The following is a 25,522-nucleotide window of genomic DNA, read 5'->3' as shown; positions in this document are numbered from 1 at the left end:
AAATGGTTTTTGCTAAGATAATTGCGAGAATTCGCCATATATTATCTTACATTCATTTTATGGTTGCAGAAAACCTCGGAAAAAACCCAACCACGTTGGGGTTGATTAACCCACGCATGAGTGCAGCTGCAGATCACAAGCCAAATGTGCTTGCCACCTGAGCTACGGTGGTGTCTTCATATATTATCAAGTACATACATATTACAGTATTGATACTTATGATACACAAGGTACATGGATAATTTGTTCTTCTCTACTTAGGAAATAAACGGTGTTATATGTATATCGATTAAATTGATAAAAAAATACAAATAAAATAAGAATCATAAACATAGGAATATGATGTTGATTTTACACAACATCCACGTCATGTTTATACACAACTTGTTCACTAAAGAGCTGCTTATTCATTCATACAATGATAAATTCAAATACCGTATATCAAAAAAAGGAAACATACGAAAGAAGAGAGAGAGAAGGAATGTGAGAGGAAAAGAGAAAAACGAAACGGAGAGAAAAATTAAAAGTGTACTACATCAAAAAGAAAGAAAGAAACAAATGAAAGAACAGAGAGAGGAGGAGAGAGAGAAACAGGGAGAAGAATTAAAAGAGAAGAAAGAAAGAAAATTCAATGAGATAAATAATGAAAGATATACCCATAAATAAAAAACAAAGTATTATGATTGTAGCATAGTCTTTGGGTATTTATAACATACTAAAGACAGAACTGTCTCCAACTGTTTCAAGTTTTTTAGTGATTTCATTTCCATGTGAAGATATATCAGCCATCATAAAAACAATAAATACTGTAGGCTATTATGTTATAAATAATCAAAATCTACTCCACAATTCAATGACTGTGAAAGTCTCAAAACTCACAGCCAGAGAATTTATTTTAAATTCAACTCACTAGGAAGGTTTATAGCAACCTTTGATCCTCTTCTTTGCCGAATATTTCTAGTAAGTGTTTTAAAGCGTGGATGTCCTTGGAATATTGCATCGTCGGGAAAAAAGAGAGAACGTGATGCACCATTATCTGGCGTAGGAACTGTAGGAGGATCTGTGAAATTAGGAGAACCAAGCCTGTAAGAAGAAAAAAATGTATAGAAATGTAATACTTCCTATCATAAATATCTAGGTAAAATCCTACAAGATTCACAGCATCAGCCGAAATTAATTAATTCATGAAATCGATTATTAGTATTAATAGGCTATTAGTATTCCATCAACATCTTTACAAAATAAATCTTTCTGACAATTAAGTCCAAAAAATACGTAAAAATACTGTATATTCTCGAATTCATGGTTTAATCAAACGTTTATTACAAAAATGTTTATATTCTAACAAATAATTATAAAGAATATTAATGAATATTTAAATACTTGTATAGTCAAAATCATGCCATGGTATGAAAGAAAAATTTCGCAACCTCGAGCGGGATTCGAACCTGTGACTTCCTGTACTCCAGTCAGGCGCTTTACCAACTGAGCTATCGAGTTCGTCTCACGCCAAAGGCTCGAAATTCTCCTCTCATACTGGCGACTCTGTTACAGAGTACTGTCCATAGCGTCTGATCTAGTCAGCACTGCTTATGGGTGGAAAGAAACCATACCATGGCATGATTGTGACTATATAAGTATTTAAATATTCATTAATATGTCACATCAACGGACGTATATACGTCATCCAACATCGTAAGATAAAGAATATTAATTCAGAAACAAAATCATACATATGAAACTGTAAATTTTAACTATCAGTAAGTTTAGCTAGCTAAAAAGTATATTACCGTACCTAGGTAATAAGTATTTTATAACTCGAAATCATGTATTATTGCTACAAAATAATTTTAGACTTCTAAAAATAACTGGAATATGTCATCTTACATAATGAAGGAACTACTAACCACAACATATATACAGGGAATTCGAATATCAGTGACAGAGAGGAGAATAGGACAGAGAATAATGGAAAAAAAGAATAAGAAATGAAGATGCTTCTAGTGGAAGAGGCGAACATGGTGAACACAAAAAAAAAAAAAAACAACCCACACAAGCACACATGCACATGCACAAACACACATGTACACACATACGCTGTGGAAATCAAAGTCTGGACATACGAATTTACCAAGAGAAATCAATAATTCTATTATGTGTAAATACTACCTTCCTTGTATGTTTCACTGGAAAATTGTTAAGGGAGTAAAAATACATCGAAATACACTAACAACTATTTAGTTTCTTAATATCATTGGTTCAGAGGAATTAATTAAATATAATTCTAATATATAAGTTCATTTGCTTCTGGATTTTGAATTTCTTGATGTATCAACAATGTTGTTCAATTTTCTGTTATTTCTGTCATGGTTCCATGAAACAACATCATTCCTTGTACACTGTGCAATTTTATTTCAGTTTTGTTATTAATCAAAAGCATTAATAGCAGAAAACTTCCATAACCGTTTTTTATCTCATAGTCCTTTGTTATACAAGTTATAACTGGATGGTGTTATGCATCAATTGAGCAAGGCCAAAATATATATATATATATTTTTTTTTTTTTAGGTATTGCTCAATCTACTAGCTACTACTAAAATTTTAACTGGAACACCAACTACAGCAGTGCCAGCAGACCGAACAACTATGAAGAATTAAAAGAAAAACAGCACAACAAAGTGAGATAATATATTGAAGCAACATGACAAAGCCTTCAGGACTGATGACTGACTGAATATCGATCGAATATGATGTTCATGTTTATTTTGTTTACAGAGGTCAGTAGGAAACAAGTGGTTTATTATTTACATTTAAAGATTAATATTACAAGTCAATATTGCACACAAATGTTTATGTATATAATATATTGATACTTACAAAGTAAAATACGCAAATGTATAATTAATTTACGTGAAATAACTTGTAAAAATTATTTAAATACATTACATTTTTATGAAAAGTGAGCACATCCTAAATTTATAAGTTAGTTTCCCTACTCAATACACACAAACTTCTAATTTAATTACCAATTACATATAGGTCATTTTATCATATATTATGAACACTGTGTAACACACACACAAAAAAAAATGAACTAGTTATCATAATTATCTATTTTTAAACGCATACGGTTCAATGTTCATAATGAGAAGTATATTCCAAGTATAGTTAATAATACATCACTGTAATTACTGTAAATCACATATTTATATTTAGTATTTACTTGTCAATGAAATTTTCCCCATCTGTTCAATTAATTCATAATGAATATTAATTTACAGTGACCAGATTTACAGAAAGAAAAAGAAATTTTTGCCATCTTCTGCACTTAAAAAGAGAACACAAACGAATACATTTGACAGAGTTTACCTACATAAAAATAAGACAGTATAGTACGTAATTTTATTAAAGTACGTAAACAACTAATGTATACTTAAACACGTTTTCATACACTTCTTTACTATAGCTCTTAAGTATAACGGAGAATATCAATGTTATATTTAGGTGAAGAAATAGTTTATTCCGAAAGCTTTGGGCTTTTCAAGATACACTAATGAAATTCAATATATGAAACATACGAAACATTTCGGAGATGTGTCTTAATCAAAACCATTGCGTTTACTGTCTCAGTGATAAAAGAGTTTGTTTCAACCGTCTACAAACAAACAATGAATTTTTTTTTTTTACACGGCAGAAATTTGTTCCTGGAATTACTATAACAAAGCCAATAACTAACAGTATAAACTAATCTTAACAATTTTCAGTCTATACTAATCAATAATCTCGCAGCACAAAACAACAAACACAAACTAAATGGCCAACATAATGAAATTACATTTCAATATAGATTCAAAGATACTCGTAACAAGAAATTATACGATATACATTTGCAAGCATTGGAAAAAATTGGGACATTATACTAATTTCCATAATGAAAAAATTAACAAAATTCTGGAAACAATATATGGAACTCTGAACAAAAAATTGAACACATTAATTGCACATAAGAAATAAGTATAGACTGAAAATTGTTAAGGTTAGTTTAACATAACAACTTATCAGAAACAAAAATGACATTGAAAACTAACAGTATGTTTTTGTAATAATGTATTTTTACTGGAACATTTTAAAAACAACATTTCACATTTTGTCCTTTAAATGTCCATTCTTCAAACTTGGTATTCACCACATTAGTCATAAGGCTAACTTCATTAATTAAACAGTTTATCCTTATCTATTATATTGAATACTTTAAGCCTACTGACGATTTTTAAGATGCTTGCAATCTGAATCCAGTTATGGAAGTTTGCAGTGGAATATTTTCTGACTGGAAATAGTATTGGCATGCCCATTTACGGCATTAGAAAAGTATTCTAGGATAAATCTGTGGTCTCTTCTGAAATCAAGGCACCTTTGTCTTTCAGTTATAAATTAGCAATATTATGCTGAATGCGTCTGCCTGAACAATGAAAATTCTTCTGCTATTCCATTTGCCAAAATATTCCTCAGTGATATTATTAATGCTGAGAATATTGAGAATCAAATCGCGACATATTTAAAAGAAAAGGATTGGAATTTAAAGGAACATTTTCTTTATAAATAGTTCTAATTATCTGTATTATATTCTCGATTCCAAAAACATAAAATTGCATTATGAATATCATACTATGAAACAATTGTAAATCAGATAATTAGAATAACTTTATCTTTCACTAACACAGCAAAAATATTTTGATAGGCAGAGCTCAAATTTACAATAACCCTGCGCATTCTACTACTTAATCTGGATAAATAGCATAAATTATATGTAAAATCAAAAGTTGGAGGAGTTTCCATTCACACTCCAATATAGATCATTATTTTCTTTTGTTCAGAACTTTTAACAAGCATAGTAATGTATAAATAAATATAATAAATATATTATGAATATCATGCTGTACTGTGAGAAAGGAATTAATTGTTGAATTAATTAAAGCTAAATACTGCAATATCTACCACACGATCATAAATAACTAAATTCTTAAGAAATTTCACGTATCTTTCTACAAGAAAATAACTGTTTAAGCAGAAAGTTAATTCTCATGTTGTGAGCACATTATAGGACTTCTGGTGCAAATGTTAACACAAAATTGCAACTTAAGTCATAACAAACATATCCAAATAACGTCAATACCATACAAACTGAAATACAAATATTAAAAAACCTAACTCACCTGGGAAAACTTGTAAGAGACATCACAGCCTCCCCTGGATTTAGCAATCTTGCTACTTCCTCCCTGCGATACTTCATGTTTGCTTCAACAATATTAAAATGTGCAAGCAGTCCTCCATATGGTTTTCCTGGTGTACCCTCAACCATATATGCTCCATACTCTGGCCTCCAAAGTGATTTGACACCACTGAAACAAAACAAAATGTCATCACTCAAATTAATAAAATAAAAATTACTGTTTTATATATATATATATATATATATATATATATATATATATATGGTGAGGCCAGATCTGATGTAGTTTACACGCACGCACACACACAGTATATTATTACACATGGTGCTTGAAGTGAAATGAAAAAAAGAATCGGGATGGTTTTCCTCTTTTAATTCACAGACGTAAGTTATGAAAATATACCGTGTGATGTACAGTCTATGTGTCATCTAGACCTACAAACATAATGTAGCAGTTTAAATACGAGTAGCATGCGTAAAAATAGAGTCACATATGCATTACACACTAAGAAGTGCTAAGAAGTAACAGGATGGTTTTAAGCCATTTCAATAGAAACCGGGATGCCATCAAGCAGCATCTCGCCCCATCTCAAGAACCTCAATTTAACGGACTAATAGGGTCTAAGGGGTGTCTGTTAAATCGCTAATTTTTAAAGGGTAATATTTTATAACATAACATTGAAAGTTTGACACTACAGTATAACAATAATATATTACTATTCTAATATGAAACACTACATAGTACTAGGGTCAAATTATAAATACAGTACAATAAGAAAAAAAAACACTTTACAAACCGTTTTAGTGACAAAAAAACCGCCTTTCTGTTAGCCACTGATAGTTCAAAAGAACATGCAAGCACTTATTTACTGTTAGAAGGTTGCTGTGAACTAGTAGGCTGATTGAAGAAAGCATTGATCTTCAGTTGCTTTCCAATTGCATGCTGTTTCTTTATTAGTAAAGATCGAAACTGCCTAAAATAGTCTAAATAGAGATTTTAAAATATGTCCGTTAAATCCCAAGTCAGATGAATCGAGGTCCGTTAAATCGAGGGTCTACTGTATTACGGTTGCCAACTGTTTTTGAAGACTTTTTTATCTGCTCCCATCAGAACGTTTGCTTGTGAGAGCAATGAAATTAAATGTGATATGTTCGTTCTATAACAAATTTTTCCCACACATCACTTTTAAGATCTAATGGCTTCCTTAATTTTATTCGTGGTTTATAAGGTTAGCCTCCACAACCTGTCTAGTTTCCCATCCATGTTTACCGGAACAACTGTCACGAATGTGTTTCGCTCATCTCGAGCATCACTCACTCTAAGTTTAGTTGCAAGTGATAAAGCCTCGTACACTCGCAGCATCTCGTGGTTTAATAGCCAACTACATGCTCGTTTTCTCACGTTCGAGCGAAATTAGTAAATGCAGAACTCCGGTAGGCATGCATTGTTGTGATTTATTCTTAAGATTAATTGAGGGTTCTACTGCAAGATGTAACTATGCCACAAAATTCTGATCAGTCAAATTTCATGTTTTTTAGACAGTTCCTACCATCTGTTTTTTCTTTATCTAATCTATATAGATGTAGCATTGCACCAGTCAATTCCAGAGCACTCTAATTCTAGGATACAACCCTTTTCGTTAGACATTTTTCTCACAATATGGTTAATGTGGCATAGCTCCCTCTTGCAGTGGACCTCTCAATTGTATTAAAATGATTCTATGACCACTACCACAATCAGAAATAACTTTTCTTGTTATTCATTCAGCGATATCTGAGGATGCCAAAGTTAAATTAGGATTAGTTTGAGATCCATTATAATGGAGAAATGTTGGAGTATCTGCATCGCTATAAATTAGTTCCAACATCTTTACTGGTGATAAAGTCCCTAATTTTTTTCCTGCAGAATTTATGTCATTATAATTGACTTCAGGAAAGTGTGCATTAAAACTTCCAATAAAAACTGTTTTAGGAGAAACATTCGAACTATCTAAACCTGAATAGTTCATCTGGAGGGTTATACAGGGTGGAAGGAAACCTTATTAGATTAATTCACAGAGGTAATAGATCAAATCAATCTGAACAAGTTTTGTCAAGCAAGCTTCTTGATACATCCAGGAGTTTTGAGAATACAAAATGTAACATGCTGCAACACAGCAAAGAGTAGCAGTACTCCTTGAGATCATTGCTCCACAGTGGGGATAACTCCAAAACATGTGAGAGGAGAATGCAAACGAAAACGTCTCATCAGATACGTTTTACTACTGCATAATCCTTCCAAAACATCTAAAACGAAAAGTGAAATATATGTCATGAGATTTAGTTTCAGGAGAAGTTGCATTACAGACTTCAGCTCAACAAGAGAAAGAACATAGATAGTGTAAAAGTAGTGGTATACTCGTAAAGAAAGTAGAAATCTTTCAAATATAGATGCCAAATAGAGAATGTGAACAATGTTTCATAAAAACCTGTTACATTGGAAAGAAGTTATTAATTTTGTTCAAATGCACTCCTTATAAAAGGTAGTTCCTCTTATACAGTGCGTCTAGAGATAGAGTGGACCAAGGCAGCAGCGGCCTTGAACTGGACGAGAGTTGCCACACCTACTGCCAGATTTACAGTAAACAGCCGGCAAGTCACGTGCAGCCAGAGGAACAGACATTCACGAACTATACTACATATTTACATAAACTTCTGAATTAACAGTTGTGTCAAAAACTATGGGGCCTATAATTCTATTCGCATTTATTGCACACCACACACCAACTTTTTGATCATGGTAACGAACTTCATGAATAACATGGGGATTTTCGGTAGCCCAGTATCTGTTGTTCTGAGTAGAAATGTAATCATTAAGTTGAAACCACGCTTCATCTGTGAAGGTTAAAAGTGGGTCCACGTAGCCATCACGGACATATTGCAAAAATTTACTCTACTTATAGGATCTTGTGGTTGTAAAGCATGAACTACAGTCACCTTGAAGGGCGTAAGTTTCAGAAGTGTCATTGTAACAGCAGATGACGACTTGGAAATGTCAGTCTCTTGTGCTAAATGTTTCAGTGATTTTCGGGGTGTGTTCTAACCTGGCCCATATTTCATCCAGCTTCTCTTCAGTCAACACACAGCATTCTTGAACTCGTTCTTTGTTCAAAAAAGATCCTGTTAGCCTGATTTCATTCACAAGGTTACAAACATTGTCCTGCTAGAAATTATAACATCTGGAAACTTATGATGAAATTTGTCTGACACTGTCTTGCAGAAGAATACTTCACATACGTATCATACAGAAAAATACGTTGTCCCAAGGTATATTCAACCATAATAATGAATAACTTATCACAAACAATAAAATTTTACTCCTGATGCGTACAACTTATCACAAACAACACAATTTTATTCCTGACGTGCACAACCGTCCTTCGCACGCAAGATACAACTCAACTAATGGAACTTGCTGTGAGCAGGAGCAGCCGTGAGCTGCAATGTTGACATGACAGTAGGCACGGAAACTATCATTCAGTGCAAGGCCACAGCGGTCCACTCTATCTCTAGATACTCCGTACAAACGTGATGTCAGTACACAAAAATATATACTAATATACTAACTCTAAATTCTGTAGAAAGTTTCATAAAAATCTGTTAGATAGGAGAGATATTATTAATTTTATGTACATGCACCTCTTGTAAAAGGGTAGTTCCTCTCATATAATCATAATCACAATTTGTACATAGAAAATATATGCTACCCATAACTCCTGCACAAAATTTCATAAAAATCTATTAGAAAGGAGAGAAGTTATTAATTTTTTTAATGCACTCCCTTTAACTGGGTAGTTCCTCTCATACAATCGCAATCTGAGTTTGTATACAGAAATGTATGTTACTTGTAACTCTTGTACAAAGTTTCATAAAAATCTGTTAGATAGGAGAGAAGTTATTAATTTTGTCCAGTTAGATTTGTGTTTTGAATTTCTAAAACACTTTGAAAATAGGAATATATCATACATACAGAATAATGGGTGGGTTATCCATAAAGTGTCGCAGTTTTCTTCTCAGAGCTGCTCACAGATTGTTTTACAAAAACGAACAGTAGTACCCCACATTAACATTCTGCCTTGGGGGAACTATATACTTTAAGATCACACCATCCCAATCATAGGCAAGAATCAGCATACCCTTCACATTGGTGGGGGTTTCCCGAATTGTTTTTCGTGGTGACCCATAATGATGCCACTCACTCGAATGGCATTTCAGCTGAGGTTCATAAAATCTGGCCCAGTCACATCAATTGTAATGATACGCCATAAGAAGACCTCTCCTTCGCGCTCATAGTGCTGCAAGAGAGTATGAGAAGCGTCATATCGCTGCCATTTCTGCATGTCCGTTAAATCATGTGGAACCCATTTTGAGACAATTTTCGGCATTTTCAGGCAGTCCTTCAGGATGTGAAGCACAGTCGAAGGCGCCAATCCTGTATCTTACGCTAACTCATGAATCATTTTTTATTTTAGTCATCAACATTTATATGAGTTATGGTGTACCAAAACTCACGAATAATTAAGTTCCGATCTGTCCCCACTAATGCATACACAGTCTGTACATATTCGTCACTTACTGGTGGGTGACCAGATCGAGGTATGTCCAACACACTTTCGCGTCCTTGTCTGAAGGCTCTAACCCATCTTGCTACTGTTCGGTAAGGTAACGCAGCCACACTGCAAGCCTCTTGCAGTCCTTGATGACACTGTCGTGCCGTGTGACCTCTAGCACATTGAATTTTTAACCAGGTTCTCTGTTCTGCCTTCGAAAACATTGCGACTGTATTCTGCAACAGCTTGCTCACAACTGCTCGTCTTATTGTTGTCACTGTGAATGGACATGGAGGGGGGAGGGCCGAGTTCATTAGCTCTGAAGGAGGGGAGGCATGTAAGCAATCTATGGTATAAACGATATTGCCTGGCTCCTTTGCAAGGCTTCACTGCAGTATAGTTGCCACTACTAAAAAAAATCAACCCATGTATAATCACTGATTAACTTTGTAACTTCTTTACTGTGTTAACATTAGAAAATTACCTGGCTGACTAGGTTCAAAGTGGTATTCGGACATTGAAAAACACCAGTTCGAAACTAGTCAGCCAGGTAATTTTCTAATGTTAAACAGTAAAGAAGTTATAAAGTTAATTGTGACTTTATTTTTATTTTGCATCCTAACAAGATGACCCTGGTAATGGTTTGTGAATAATTAATTATCAGTCTCGGTTTTTCATGTGACAATAACTTGAGCTCTTCAAAATGATTTGCTAGTCTCTACCACATTCTCTTATAGGAGATTACTATGATTTTCAGAATGGTGACGAAATTTCAACGCAATAAGTTTTGAATGTGATAATAAAAAAGCAGGCTTAACAATAGCAGTGGCTAAACTGCAGATGTCATTACCACATTGCCATGCTATCTCAATGTATCATGTACTAGAATTACATAATAATGAAAGAATTTCAGGACTGAAATTGATACATTTTCATACAAGTGATTACATGTCAAGAGGCTTGGCTTATACTGCCCTTTTACATGACATAAAAAAGAGCAAGTCATGGCCACTTGTTACACAGACAGCAGTACTTCACATGCAAGGTCTGAGTGAGTGACAATGATGAAGCCAGATGAATTCCCAGTATTAAGAGTCCCATTTATAGCTGCAAGAAATATAGTCTAGGCCAGGCAGGGTGACTCAAAAATATTAATTACCATGAATAGTGGCCAATTCACTGAAAACAAGAATTTTACTCCAACTTAAAACTATGTGTCCCTTATGTCTGGTGTGCACTGAATCCGAAAATGCAGCTCTTTTCTTTGTATCACGCAAGGTTTTTAAGATATATTATGATTTCACTTTTCGATAAGCACTCCCCCAGGAAGCATCTGGTGGGGGGGTCATAAACCAAAACAAAAGCTAATGCATTTTATAAGTTTATGACCTATTTCCGGTTTCTTATGGTTGTTGGCATGTGCTTTTGCACTTCTAATAAATAAACAGATATTAGTTCCTTCTATTTAGTAAATTTCATAACAGTTCAAAGTAAGGTCTACGCAATGAACAAACAAGGGTGTGATTTTCAGTATTTTTTAAATTTATTTATTTATTTAGCTAGCTAGCTAGTGAGTACAAATTAAAATTATAAATAAAACAAAAATGTTTCTAGCCACTACTGTAAGAGCCAGGCTCGTGTCTTAGCCAAGAATAAAAGTTTACCAATTTGAGTGAAGGCAAATTAAAAGTGGGCATTTGATCGGTCCACAAATTCGCGAAGTTATGGCTGTCTCTTTGCTTGAGGAAAAACTTTCCGTTACAGAAAAAAGGACATGGTACACTTTCAAAGATGTTTGCTCAAATTTCTTTGGAAATCTAGGGCAGACAACTACATCGATCTTGTGGAAACCATGTTAAGTGCATATGAGAAATGGGGTCTAATGTCTCTCAAAATACACTTTTTTCAGTCTCGTTTGAATTTCTTTCGTCCTAATCTTAGAGAGGTAAGCAATGAGCATGGAGAAAGATTTCAAGAAATATCTGAAATGAAAAGGTGATACAAAGGAAGATCATCATCCAGAGTGCTTGCAGATTATTGTTGGATCCTTGTAAAAGACAGTTCTGGATCTAGTTATAAACAGAAGTCGTCCAGAAAATCATTTTAAATGGTGAATTCAAATTCCGAGATTTTTCTCATGAAATATTTTTATTGTTGTTGTGTTTTAAACTATATAACATCATTTTTGTATCCAGTACACATTTTTCAAGTATTATGAGGCATTTTGAATCCCTAGTGTGTTGTAATATTATCAGTACCAGTAACAGTGGAAAATAAAATAAAAAAGACTTTTTTCATAAAAAATTCAATTCATTTTCCCCGGAAAATGGTATGTGAAGGGACAATTTGGATTTTACATTCAGATTTAGGACACACATATCAGTAATATCCACCTATTTTTATTTCGGAACAAGACAAAAAGTAAAAATTTGTTGTTCATTTAAGTAGTTGGTTTTGATATTTCTGTTTGCAGAATTTCATACTTTAAAATGTGTCTTCCTGCAACAATTTCCACATATTATGATTTTAAATATTACTGTAGATACTGAACAGTAATATGATTGTAAATGTTACTTAGCCAGTTCTAGACACATAGGCCTAGATTATTCAGAAACAGCTTTTAATATTGGAGTCCAGTTTTCCAAAAGTTGCTGCAACCTAAAGATCCAATAATCCACTTATGAAGGAATTAATTAACTCTTCCCTGTTGCCATCTGCAGAAACGGCTTTGAATTAACGATTCTTACTCATCTACTTGAGTGCTTCTACAAATTCACTGACAGTTTCTCCAATCTTCTGACATCAATTAATCAACTTGTCATGCAAAAATCTCAATCGTAGACAGCACATACAAATTCTGTAAAGTGACTATTACTTTACATTAAGTTTTGTAATCTCGATTGGTAAGCAATATTGGTAATAAAAATGTGCTTAATGAAATGTAATGAAATCTATTGGTTTACAAGGTTCCATTAAATACAATCAGTTATGTATAATAAAAAACACAATGACAAGAATATAGACAACTATAGCAACATAATAAACTTGTTAAGTAATTTATAGTGTTACAAAAATCGCAGTGCACTACCCAAGCAGGGACTGATCATTCACATCCCCTAAGAATGTTGGTATGGGGGAAGGATTAGAAGGGGGAGGAGGTGGAGGCAAGACAGAAGGTAAGGTTCTGTTAATGGTAGCGGAGTGAAATGTCGACTTGAATTATTGCGTGTTAGAAAAGTGTCTGTGCTGTGCTTAAAATGTTAACTACAGAGGAGCGAAAGTTTTAGGGCTAGTTGAATTTGTATTTTGAGAGGGCGAAAATTACACTGAGGCAGTAAAATTCAGATTTAGTTAACGTTTTCCGAATTCTCTGATACCTCGTCAGAATTCAGTTAGAGAATTAGTCCCTAATAATGTAAGTTTCGTGAAACAGGAACAGTTCAAGATGCTACTGGACCTGGTAGGCATCCTGTTTTAAGAGAAGAGAAGCTTCTACAGATTTGGGATAGAATGCTCAAAAGTCCCACAAAATCTCTGTGGAAATTGGTTCAACAGATAAGTGTCTCCGTCTCTTCTGCTCACAAGTTTTGAAACAAAAAGTCAATTTACATCAGTATTAATTTAATGTCGGGCATGAGCTTACACCCACAGTCTATGAGAAAAGGGTACATTACTTTGAATTGTTCAAGAGATGCCATATATTAACTGGCATGGAGATGAGATTTCAGACAAGGTGTTTTTTACACATGAAGATTGGTTTCACTTTTCAGGTTATGTTGACCCACAAAATACGCGTCTGTGATCACCTGAAAACCCACAAATTAAAGAAAAAAACTCACACATCTATAGAAAATTGGACAGAGATATCTCATTCCTGAATAATTGGACCATTATTTTTTTATAGTTCAATTGGATGGTGTTATGCCTCAACCGGCTATATGACATTCTATTAGTTTCGAGAAAAACGCGTTAGAAGATTCTGAAACATTCTTAATCCTGGAGACATATATTTAATTCTTGCAGATTTAATAACCACACATATAATAAAGTTTCATGTACCGATTCATAGTATATGCATAAAACTGAGTTAATACGCACTATTACAGATGATATTCCAATATTGCACTTAGTCAAAATAGAAACAATTGCATTATAGTTACGCATTAATCGGTTAAGCACCAGATACAGCACTTACATTGTTGATGCATATTATTGTGGCATATATTGGTAAGCATCAATCATTTAAGCGCTGAGAAACGGCGTCTATATGGTTCATGCATTATACTTAGGCATATAAACAACAAATTAATTAACGCCCAAGTACATTTTAATAGTGCAATAAGCATTATACAATGTACCGGTAATTGGAATAATAATACCAGTAGGACAATATTGTGAACAATTGTATAAACAAACTCTGATAGGCCTACAAATGAAAATTTACAGTACAGTATTTTCTGCAACTTCCACACTATATTCTAACGAACTGTACACTCTATTTTTTCTTCATTTCCCCTAAACAAAACAACATAATCGTGGTGGAATGTATTACTATCAGTTTTAAATAACACGAAATCCTACATCAGTGACATTTCCAGTGAGGCACTAATATTGGGCTATTGTTGTTGTCTGAAAACAGATCTGAACCTCATAAGTAATACGAACAAGGCACTACTTATGAGGCAACTAGGCCAAGACACAATGGAGTAGAGTGGCCAGTTGCTTTCCCCCTCCATTGCATACTTCGCCAATTAGCTACATATTACACTAATCAGACTTCAGATGTATACAAACAATTGTTCTTCCTCTGACACACAACATCAAGTGAGATGTAATGTCTGGTAATAGATGTACATATTATCAGCCAGAAGAACCTCAATCAGAGGCAATTTGGCTATTATGCATAGGTAAGCAATGCTATTCGATTCACTTTGCGCTAAAGACGATGTTGGTATGTGTATTATTGCATTCATCCAGCCATGGATATTGCATTGGTGTATCATTTGAGGACCTTGACCTTGACAGAGCTTATCGCACTATGCGATCAGCTTCTATTCCCCTTTCCTTAACTCTCTCTCCTTACCAACTCATAAAATAATAGGTGTGGGCAGATTAGAATATTCAATATCAGTGGCGACATAATATGGCTTATCAAATCAGTGTGTACCTACGAGCTAAAAACGACTATATCATGTGGAATTAAAGGAAGAGTTCTTTTGTTGTTTAGAGGGGGAGAATATACATTGTATGTTATGCTCGGAAGTCCTTCTGGGCATTAATACATTTAATAATATAGGCCTACAACTATATTACGGTACTCCTTATGACATAAAGAACGTGCAACTTAAAAGGTATGAGTAATTAAATGTTGTTTGTACGTACTATTTCCGAAACAAATGTATAAACAAAGTGTAGAATACTAAATGTGATTTTTTGTAATTATCTTTAGTTCCAGTACGTATAAATCTCTTAAGTAATCTTAAGAAATGCCGAACTATTCAAGCAAATAAATGCAGACATGATGGACTATTACTGGCTAGTTATGAAATTTCTTAAGAACTCGCCCGTGATCCAAAACAGTTCAGTGTCAGAGAAGCAATATATGCATGATTAAAGCTGCCAAATTAATCTGTCGAAGTGAAATAAACGATTCTAGAATATTATGATATCCTGGCGCACTCGTAAAATCTGCCACTGATCACATTAACGATTACGATAAGCTGGCACAGGTCACAGTGCATATTTCCCATTCTACTCTGCTCTCCTAGTAAACAAAGTAGAGCTCAATGCACATTCTGTGCTTCACGTAACAGAAAATTATGTCAAATTATATGTAATAATTGCACTGTCACATAGTGTAATGAGCTGGAAGTCTCTTCTTCAGCTCCAGGGAGATTCTTAATTAACATGTCTATAATATTTTGTGCTCTGCCTGTCATTAGTTTAAACATTCGTCCTCCAGTGATTACATTCAATACTTATAAAATTAACAAAGTTTTGACGATCTTCTAGACGACCTTATACAAGTGACAAACTGCACAATTATTGAAAGTATGTCAGAGATGCATCAACAATGTAAGCGCCAGGAACATACTGCTTAGCTGCTTGATGCAGAACTACATTCAGCATTTATGAAGATTTAGGTGCATAGCCATTTGATGCTAAACTTGCAATCTCAGATTCGAGCATTGGCGCATAAATTTATCTTTAATAATAAGGGTATAGTTCAAGAAAGAGCGACAAAAGTGTGCATAAACTTAGTTTATCCTCTAGTACGACAGGTGGTATCAAAACCTCAATTTTTAAAAAGTGGCACTTAGTCACCAATGTGTACCATTCTGAGATTGTTTCTTTTTATTACTAGCTAATTGAACCTCTGAAATAATTTTTATTATCAGAGGAAAAGCCTCCAAAACCACTGCTTAAATTTTGTAATGGCTCATTTACTGAGCATACTTGTGGCTCATCGAGGCTCAGCTCAGTGCTATTAAAAAGACTGAATTTAGTAAAAAGACTGTAGTAAAAGTCATGACAGTGGTAGAGGAGACATATGAAATCATTAATAGGAGAAGTGTAGAGCAGTTCATGTCTGTGAATGTCAAAGCTCTACTTAGAAGGGATAAAATAAGTGGGTCTGCTACAATATCTTTCAGAAGAGAAGTTGATGAATTTTATACAACTTGTAAAGATTATCTTAGAAAATAGAATCGTTCATTTTGCGACTTAGGCCTAAATATTTTCAAATGCATGCTAATGAACAAAAAACCTGTTGGGAAACTGTTGAAGAGACAGTACCGTACTATATATTTAAAGAATTAGCAGAATCTGTTGGGATTTGTAATTTTTATTCATGTTTTCATATTTGAAAATCTCGCGAAAAATGCTCAAACATGTTTTGACACGAAACAGCAAGAACGGGAACATAAACTATGTCATGAAAAATGGATAAATCTGTTTCAAGAACGTCAAAGCCAGAATAGTATTCAGAACTTCTGAAATTGTTAAATATTTGTTTGCTATTCCTCTTCACAACTGTAATGTTGAGAGAATATTTTCGTGATGTACATTCAGTGGACTGAAGAAAGAAGTCCTGTAGGCTGGAAATGAACACTTTGGCTGCAGTACTTCAAGTGTTATATATCAGAAGTATGTGATAAAGTAACCTGAGATGATAAAAAAAAAGCAGAAAGTGTTGGGAAATATCCCTGGTTGAAACAATCCGAAACTACTGCTTCTACTTCACCTATAATTTCTCAATTGAAGCAATATGTTTATTTACAAGTGTGATAGGTTTAATACTGTAGTCAATTTTTTTAAAGTTAATTATGTGAAATTAAAGTTACAATTTTCATGTCAGATGTTGCGGATTCACCCCCCCCCTTTTCCGATAAAATTTGGTCACTCTAGGCATAAGGACTTCACACATCTGTTCAAGAAATGTTGTTGTTTGTTTACTTTAAGAAGTAGATTTTCTTTGTCAGTAGGAAGAGTTATCAAGAAATGTAAAGAACACTGTTTCTAAACATCACATAAACAATGTCATGAGCTTAGGTATGCTGGGTACAATGGATATTAGATCGTAGTTTAGCTCTGCATATATTCTATCTATAAAGAAACACAAAGAAGAGACAAAGAGAAACCTGACCTCTTGTATCTGCTTTAACTGACACACTAAAATGTTGTGGGACCTACCTCATGATAAAACAGACAACTAAAAAGTTACTGAAACTTCTGATGTATCGAACATGTTCCAGAAGGTGGTAGTACTTCATCAGGAAGTTAGAGGCAATACTGTGGAATGCTACTATATGACAAATGGATCTGAAACTCTGGGAAATATGTGAACGAAACTGCCTGATTCCGCTTCCTTGTCTGCAACCATTTTCTTCCCTGAACCTATCCTCAGCCCGAACCATCTCCTCCTCCCCGAGCCTGACCATCTGTTTAGTTCACAAATTGAGGTACTACCTAGCGAGAATCCTTGGTTGCCGATTTCCTAAATCTTCCACTTTTCATGTTACTTATGACTCTGTGTGTGCAATTAGTATATAATATTAATAAAATATGATAATTAGTGAAAAAACAATTCATTTTATTTTAAGAATTGCTGAGAATAACTTTGAAGATTTGAAGTTATGAAATGTGGCAACACCTATTCATTTGCTGTCCTTGTAATTTTCCTTGTCGAGACCTTTAGACCTTTTTAATGAGCTGAGTGATGGTGGGGTGTGAGTGGTGTGGGGTAATTTTGCAAAGGACAGACAGTGACACTGCCGCTAAGCTATTTGGGTCAGGGTTTCAGATCCGTTTGTCATATAGTACTGGAAATTTTTTCTCCAATTACTATACTGAAGTACACTAGAGCCCAGCTAATCCTAACATGTCGAGAGAGAAAGGCAAAAGGAAGGAAAGAAAAGAATATTTGAACTGAAACTGAAACTTTATTCAACACACTGCCAATCCAGATGCCCATGTTCACAAACAACTTCCAAGACGTATCCTAATCAGTTGAAATTTTGTCACAAAGAAGTTAATGTGAACTTTGAATACAGGAAAAATCTCCTAACATGCCTGGAGGAAGTACAAGAGGTATCTGAAAGTGAAGCAAGAACTCTTAAAACAAATGGTTATCTGGAAACTTCAGCAGATTGTTTTTTTTTTTTTTTGTTCTAGTCGGTAGTATTTCATTATATACAGTAATGCCTTATTTCAATAGTTATTTACGATATAAGACTGTTATGTTCTTATAATGTTCGTATATTGTACAACATTTTATGGCATTTTGAACCATATATCTAAAGAGGAAATAAATTAATAACTGTATTTTACATGTTGTTGGAACAGAAATTATTGAGAATTTGTAGATAAAATAACAATTGGGAAACGTCTTAATCAGTTACTATGATAGGGAAAACGTCATAATCGGTTACTATGGTAGGAAAATAAAACAAAAGTGTTTACTACAAATGGTTTAGTCTGAGATTAATTTGTAGAAATGGATTGCATTGAAATGCCTAACGAAATATTGGTAGAAACAGAACAAACAAGCCAAAGAGCTATTACCACGAATATCGCAAGATCGATATTATAAGGAGCTGTCACTATTTAATGAATGGCGAAAAAAGAAGGTGGTGAGTGAGATGTTAAATGAAACGGCTGTGTAGCCCGTTAAGTGTAAAATAAAAGATGCTAGCATGTTAAGTCGTACTTTACTTACAAGATGCACCTCTGTTAAACAGTCTTTACAATTCAAAATATCATAAAATAGTTTACCACTCTTCATTGTCGTGGAATAGATCCATCAGGAGTAAAAAATTGCTGTCAATCACAGCTCACTAAGTTTCTCACTTCTCATATACTAGAATCTTTTTCAGATGTTACATTTTACGTTTTCAAATTACGGACATAAAGAATGGATTTTGGCAGTTTGGCAACTAAGGATGATTGTAGAACGATTAATACTGATCAGATAAGGAGAAAATTTGCTTGTTCGAAAATGTGAAACTTCAATTCGAATTCGAAGTACTGTATGGATAGTAATATATCCAACTAGTGATATATGATTAAATTTGTTGAATTAGCAATTTCTATAACTTCACTGTGTTAAATAATGAAACTATTATGGTTTCAAGAGAACTTTACACCATTATCAAGCTTCTAGTGAGGTCTTGGGCTTTCTTCTCGTTTCTTCCTGTTTGGTGTCTTGGTATGGAAGTGTGTAGGTAGAAATGAGAGTGTGTTTGTGATTGGTAGTGTTGTGTCGAAAAGAGTGTGTTCTGAAATTCAGTTGTTTATTGAGGATGTGTTGTGTATATGTTTTTGTGTGTTTATGTACAGAATCTTCTGTTAGAAGAGTGATGAGTGCTGGAAAGTTCCAACTCTCTCAATGTGAACTGCTGCTGGTTCTTGCTGCTTTTGTATTGATAGCAGCGGTGAGTGGTCAGTATTGTGAAAGTCTGAATCAAGTGCGGTGCATTCATAGTCTTCTGAATAGCTGTGTGTTCATAGTTTTTGTGTAAAGTATGAGGTAAAATTTAGAACAACGTAGTTTTATTTATGACAACTTCGTTAAGTGTAGATATTGGAGGAGATGCCATAGATTCCTTCGATAATATCCTGACCTTCCTGCTATTAGTAAATCTATGACCTATAGGTCTGTTAGTAAAGTTCGTTCTTCGGGGTCATTTTTGGATTTAGAAACAAAATGAAACGAAGGCAAGTACTGACAGAGAAGAAGTTGGATGAAATTGGTGCTGCATTATAAGCTAGTCCTAAAAAAATTCTTGAATCATTTAGTGCAACAAAACAGCGTATCAGAAACAACTGTGCACATGGCTACGAAACTTCTAAAATTGAAACTTTATAAAACTCGTGTAGTACACAAACTTTCACCTCCTGATAGCAAAGCATGACAAAATTATTTATTGCAGGCAGTGACGTCGCGTGACATTTTGACATAGGGGTGCTATTTTTAAATGGTTAAAATACAGTAGTCTGCTTTCATTACATGCAGGAGTTGCATTCCTGGAAATAGCCACTTATTGATGAATGTTTGAGTTGAATTTTCAAATTTTCTTGATAATTTTCTTGTAGCATAAGTTATAAGGATATTTACCAGGCCGAAGCCTGGCCATGTTTACATAAAACACGAAAGACGAAAGTGCATAGAACAAGACCGACTATACAGTAAATCAAAATAGGCTTCATAGCTTTCTTTTAGATTTAACAATATTTCTTCAGGGAGCGAATTTGCAAAAGTGGTAAATAGTGTATGATCAAGCAGATTCAAAAGCTTCAATTTGGAATTTTCAGCGAACTTTTAATTAATATTAATTCTGATAACATGCAGCATTCCATTGAACAATCGCCTATATACAATTTTCTTATCCTCTCTAGGGATTGCATTCAGCCGTGATCTTTCAGATTGAGGATAATTTTCATCAGCAAAATCATCCATGCGTTTCCAAAATTCCTCGAAGTAATTTCTCAGTCCTTGCTTGTACTCCTTGAAATTATGAATTTTTTTTTATAAAAAGCAACATCTGTTAGCCTCCTTTTTTAAACAGAATATTAGAGTGTGGGAATATTGCACCGAATATTATCATCAGAAAATAAAATCAAAGTCCTTCAGTAAACTTAATCCTCGTGCACAAACGACAATTTCGTGGTCCCATTTACAATCTTCATTATCCATTATTGATTCAAATAAACATTCAAACTCTGATGATTTAGAGAAAAAACTCGAAAATCCAGTACAATTAGTCAACTTCACTTTTACTTGTTTCATAAAATTGGCAGACTGAGTTAAGACGAGGTTTAATTTGTATGCATAGCGTATACAAAAAAACGCTGACTTACAGTGGCTGCAAAATTTTGCATGTAAACCATTATGTTCTCCCGCCATCACAGGTAGCTTCATCGTAGGTTTGAGCAATAAGTTTATCAAGTTGCAATCAAAATCGTTACCGGTAATAACTTCGATAGCATGTTCAAGGAGAGCATTGCAGACTATCCATGCTGACGTCTGTGCATTTTAAAACTCCTTCAATGTCGCAGTCTTCTGTTACATATAGCAGAATTGAAGATAACTTCGATTTAATACTATATCAGAGCTCTCACGCAGAATTAAAGCTACGAACTGAGCTTCACAATCCTCTTTCCTAATTTTATCATTCATGACTTTGCCCACTGAAAATATCAAGTCACTCTGAAATTTCTAAATTGAAAGTGAAATGCCACGAAACATAGTGGAGTATTCTAAGTATGTTTTCAGTAAACTTTGGTGCCTTGCAAACTCATTCAAATGTTCTATAATAGAGGATGGTAAGTTGTTTTCAATTATTATGTTCTATGTGCATATCTTTCAAATAAATTAGACTTCGGAAAGGACTTGGGTAAACTTCTTAGTTATCCACTTAAGTGGCCTACATGTATAGGACCGAAAGCGTTCGACTCCGCATTTCAATTCATTCATTCATTAATTCAGCCTAACATCCAGCAGAACCAGAATAAGATTTCTACCTAAGAATCTGGATTTGTACTGCACCTACTGCCTGGAAAACTGTATGCTGAGAGTTTGTTAGCCACACGTCACATGTCCTGCTGTACATTAAACAGTTGATTAAATCGTGCTATAACCATGAAAACCAACATAAACATTTTAAATTAAATTAACGACTGAAATTGCTTTGCAGTTCTTAACTGTATTGTTGTTTTCTTCCTCTCTCTAGAGAGTAGTTCCAACTTCAACATCATTTTGGATAGGTACCCCACATAAATGCTTCTCACTTCGACCAACAAGCACACAAACTAATGATGCAAGTTAAAATGCAGTATTATTAAAACATGTGGTGATGGTTGAATACGGCTACATCATTTCGTAGCGCGTACATGAAATCACTGAATAACCTTGGGACTACCTGTCACAAACTACGGGACTATCTGTCACAGATATCGGTGCTGTCACAGCCAATAAGAAGAACTCAAACCATTAAAGCAATCGCCCAATAAGATAGTTGATATTAACCTTTGATTATGAATTCGGGGTTAGAATTTGGCCTAATAATAAAAACATTTCAAAATAATGAACATCACAATGCAGTGCAGTGTAACTGATGAAAATACGAACGGCTACGGAAGGCCTATATTATAATATATACGTTCAGAAATACGACATTTACATTGAAGTTTGCAGCGACTACTTACTGTGGATTCTTGAGTTCTTTCTCCTGCAATGTGTTCAGAATATCTGAAGCTCGAAGGGAAACTCGTGCAACTTTTCTTTCATGATCAAACTTCACTAGAATGTATTCCACCTAGTACAAAAATAATGATTTTTATTACATAAAATACTACCACACATAAATTTTACTAACATATCACAAAGCAATTCTGCACAAACTGACCTCATCACCCCATTTTAATACATCTCCTTGACGGTCACGAAGGCGTTTATATAAATTAATAAATTGCACCACACCGTGTTGTCTTACATGTTCTGCTAAAGCCTTTGTTTCTTCCCAGCTTAGTGGACTTCCTTCTGTTAACAAACCCATATTCTTTCTATGCGTACAATTTTTTTTTAATTACTAATGATACTTGCCGACAGCACTTGCTCTGACACAATCCTCTCTCACCTTGGAAACTATTACACAATATACGTCGATGACACTGTATAAAAGAAACACAGTGGTGTTTTTTTTAGTCAATCGATACCCGGAGAGTAAATATTCAACGGGTTATCTAATGAAACGTCAAGATAATCCGTTTATTTGCCAGGCATAGATCATTCAACTACCATACGAAATTTCATTAGAAAATATTTGAAGTGACGATCGCACTGCGCACTTTACTGTGTGTTACTAAGGTAGTCAAATCACCATTTATATTATGTGATATTATGTAATGAACTAATGATTGCTAGTACATGCGGTGCAGTGTTATGTAATAACTAGTGTAACGAATAATTATCACCCTTAACGTGCACAAACGTTATTTCCTCTCACTGGTCTTCGTACTGTTCCTCTGACGATATGGTAATGACTGGCCCTCTTTGCTTCAGCATAATATATAACTAGTTTACTGTATATAACATAACCCCCACCCATGATAAAGTAGATGCAAGTCATTGTAATTCAAGGACGGATATACATAGCACTTGTGCAATAAGAGTGAAATTCCTCATTATAATATGATGAATGCAATTTACATCGCAAACGAACTCATTCCACAAGATGCCTATAAGATCGGATTCCATGATCCTATAATTATTCTGGAACTGTTCACTTCACATCCTTTACATACCCATGTCCTTTACATTAAAGTATTCAAAGAATTCGCGCTCTCATAAGGTCACACTACCTCGTGGTCAAAATTGTATTTCGAACAAAATCAGGCACAGTTTTGTTTGAACATTTAGGCATGTTTACATACTAATAGTACCGTTATACTTAATGCGGACTGTTTGTTTTAATCGTATGACTGCGAAGGAAAGTATTGAATAGTTTATTATTTAACGACGCTATATCAATTGCTAGGCACTACAGTGGCGGACGGTGGGTTTGGACGTTGAGGAGGTCAAGACGTGACTGATGAGGGGATGTATTTTATGCATAAAAATATAGGGCCTCTCACCTCTTTACCATTACATATTTGTACAGCAAATTAACTTGACGATCCTCTTCTTTCGCAAACCTATCAACTAGTTAACAACATACTGAACATCGAATACTAGAAGAAACAAGAGACAAATCTGTACTTATTTCTAAACTATCAGTATTTAATACACTTTATAAATAAATATATCTCGTAACCCAAAAGAAAAAATAACAAATACCGCAAACAAGAGAAAAAAATCTGCCAACATTGAACTTTTACACAGACAGATAACTCTAACAATACGAGTACATGACGCGATTTTCAAACCAAGAAGAAAGAAAAAGAGAGACAGAGAGATCTTGCCAATAGAGCCGGACATAGCCGAAAACAGCCGAGACTGGCAATAGATTTGTTAGCAGTGAGTAGGATTTCTCCAAATTCGCCTCCTCTCGCTGGTTCTAGTTAGGTTTAAACACTGGTTGAACTGTTGTCATGGTTACCGGGGAGGAGAGTCATATAATTATCTCCGCTGTCCCTCTCTCGCATAGGTACTGCAGGCTGCTCGATGTCGATTGTACAGGGTACAGCGCTATCTGTTTTCTTCCAGTACGAATTATTTTCACTATCTATAGCGAGCGGAGATTACCAACTGGTTGTGGTCGGCTTAATGTAACTTACATCTTAGTCATAATGAATAGTGAAATTAATATGAAAGGAAAAGTCCGTCATTTGCTAAACCTTGTATATGATCTTATTTCAGCTGGAATTAATACTGTCATATTTTCTTCTGGCAAAATATTTTAGAGGAGGTGCGGCCTTCCTTGCCTCCCTCAAAAATCCGCCGCTGAGACACTAGAGTACTTAGCGTCCATCATGGAATTGGTGGTAGCAAAATGAGGCTGAAAATTCGCCATGTGATTATGTGATATTCCTCCTACAATAGAGTAAACCCCAGAACATTTCCAAACAGGTACTTGGTCCAAACAGGAATCGAACCCATGACTGATTGCCATTCCGGATCAACATGCAAATGCACCAACTGCCTGAGTTTTGCTGGTGACTATGCTATTGTAGTAGGAGAGATGGTAATTTATGAGTGGAAAGTGGGACAAGCCCACACACACTAAAGAAACTGATATGGGCTCATGATACCTCCAAATTTTGATGTGGGCCAGACATTGCCAGCAAATTGTGCCTGGTGCCTCTGTCAGGAACAGAGATCTTTTATGTCATAAATTTTATTTATGAAATGGGACCCTTTCTTCCCCTAACTGTACTTCTCTTTCGGAAGGAAGCTATGCTAAGGATTTTTACCATCCTTAGAAATCTTCTCAGGAACAGCTAATGTTGGATCTAAATTCTGAACTTCCTTCCAGAAATTTAGAGCAGAATGACGTTCATTCATATATCCTGCCAATTTTTTACACATTGCACCTAACTTTGAACCATCTGAAGAAATGATGATAGAAGAAGCCAGACCTTTGTTGCATCTTGATTATCTGATTTCAAAATCTGTATTTGATCACTGAGTTCATCAGAAATTTTAGATATAGTCTGAGTTGAAGTACAAGTTCTTTATTTTCAACCAGCCGCTTTAAGTTTGTTA

At 34.6% G+C, this 25,522-nt stretch overlaps 1 protein-coding gene across 4 annotated transcripts in view; it reads right to left on the bottom strand.

Annotated features, from left to right (window-relative positions):
* The window catches only part of Gclc (glutamate--cysteine ligase), a 99,013-nt gene extending 75,626 nt beyond the window's left edge, over positions 1–23,387 (bottom strand). For 2 of the 4 annotated variants that reach the window (XM_069833239.1, XM_069833240.1), the window contains exons 1-4: positions 22,725–23,387; positions 22,525–22,634; positions 5,214–5,399; positions 911–1,083 (exon numbers count right to left, since the gene is read on the bottom strand). In XM_069833239.1, coding sequence (XP_069689340.1) covers positions 911–1,083; positions 5,214–5,399; positions 22,525–22,634; positions 22,725–22,874 — 619 coding nt within the window. In that variant the 5' untranslated portion in view covers positions 22,875–23,387. The remainder of the gene's footprint in view (positions 1–910; positions 1,084–5,213; positions 5,400–22,524; positions 22,635–22,724) is intronic. The other 2 variants (XM_069833242.1, XM_069833243.1) reach the window with 2 other exon arrangements.
* Positions 23,388–25,522: the final 2,135 nt, after the last annotated feature.

Source organism: Periplaneta americana, chromosome 8, assembly GCF_040183065.1.
Source record: "Periplaneta americana isolate PAMFEO1 chromosome 8, P.americana_PAMFEO1_priV1, whole genome shotgun sequence".
Taxonomy (NCBI): Eukaryota; Metazoa; Arthropoda; class Insecta; order Blattodea; family Blattidae; genus Periplaneta; species Periplaneta americana.
The sequence above is the reverse complement of the archived record's forward strand: the minus strand, read 5'-3'. Positions and strand labels throughout refer to the sequence as shown.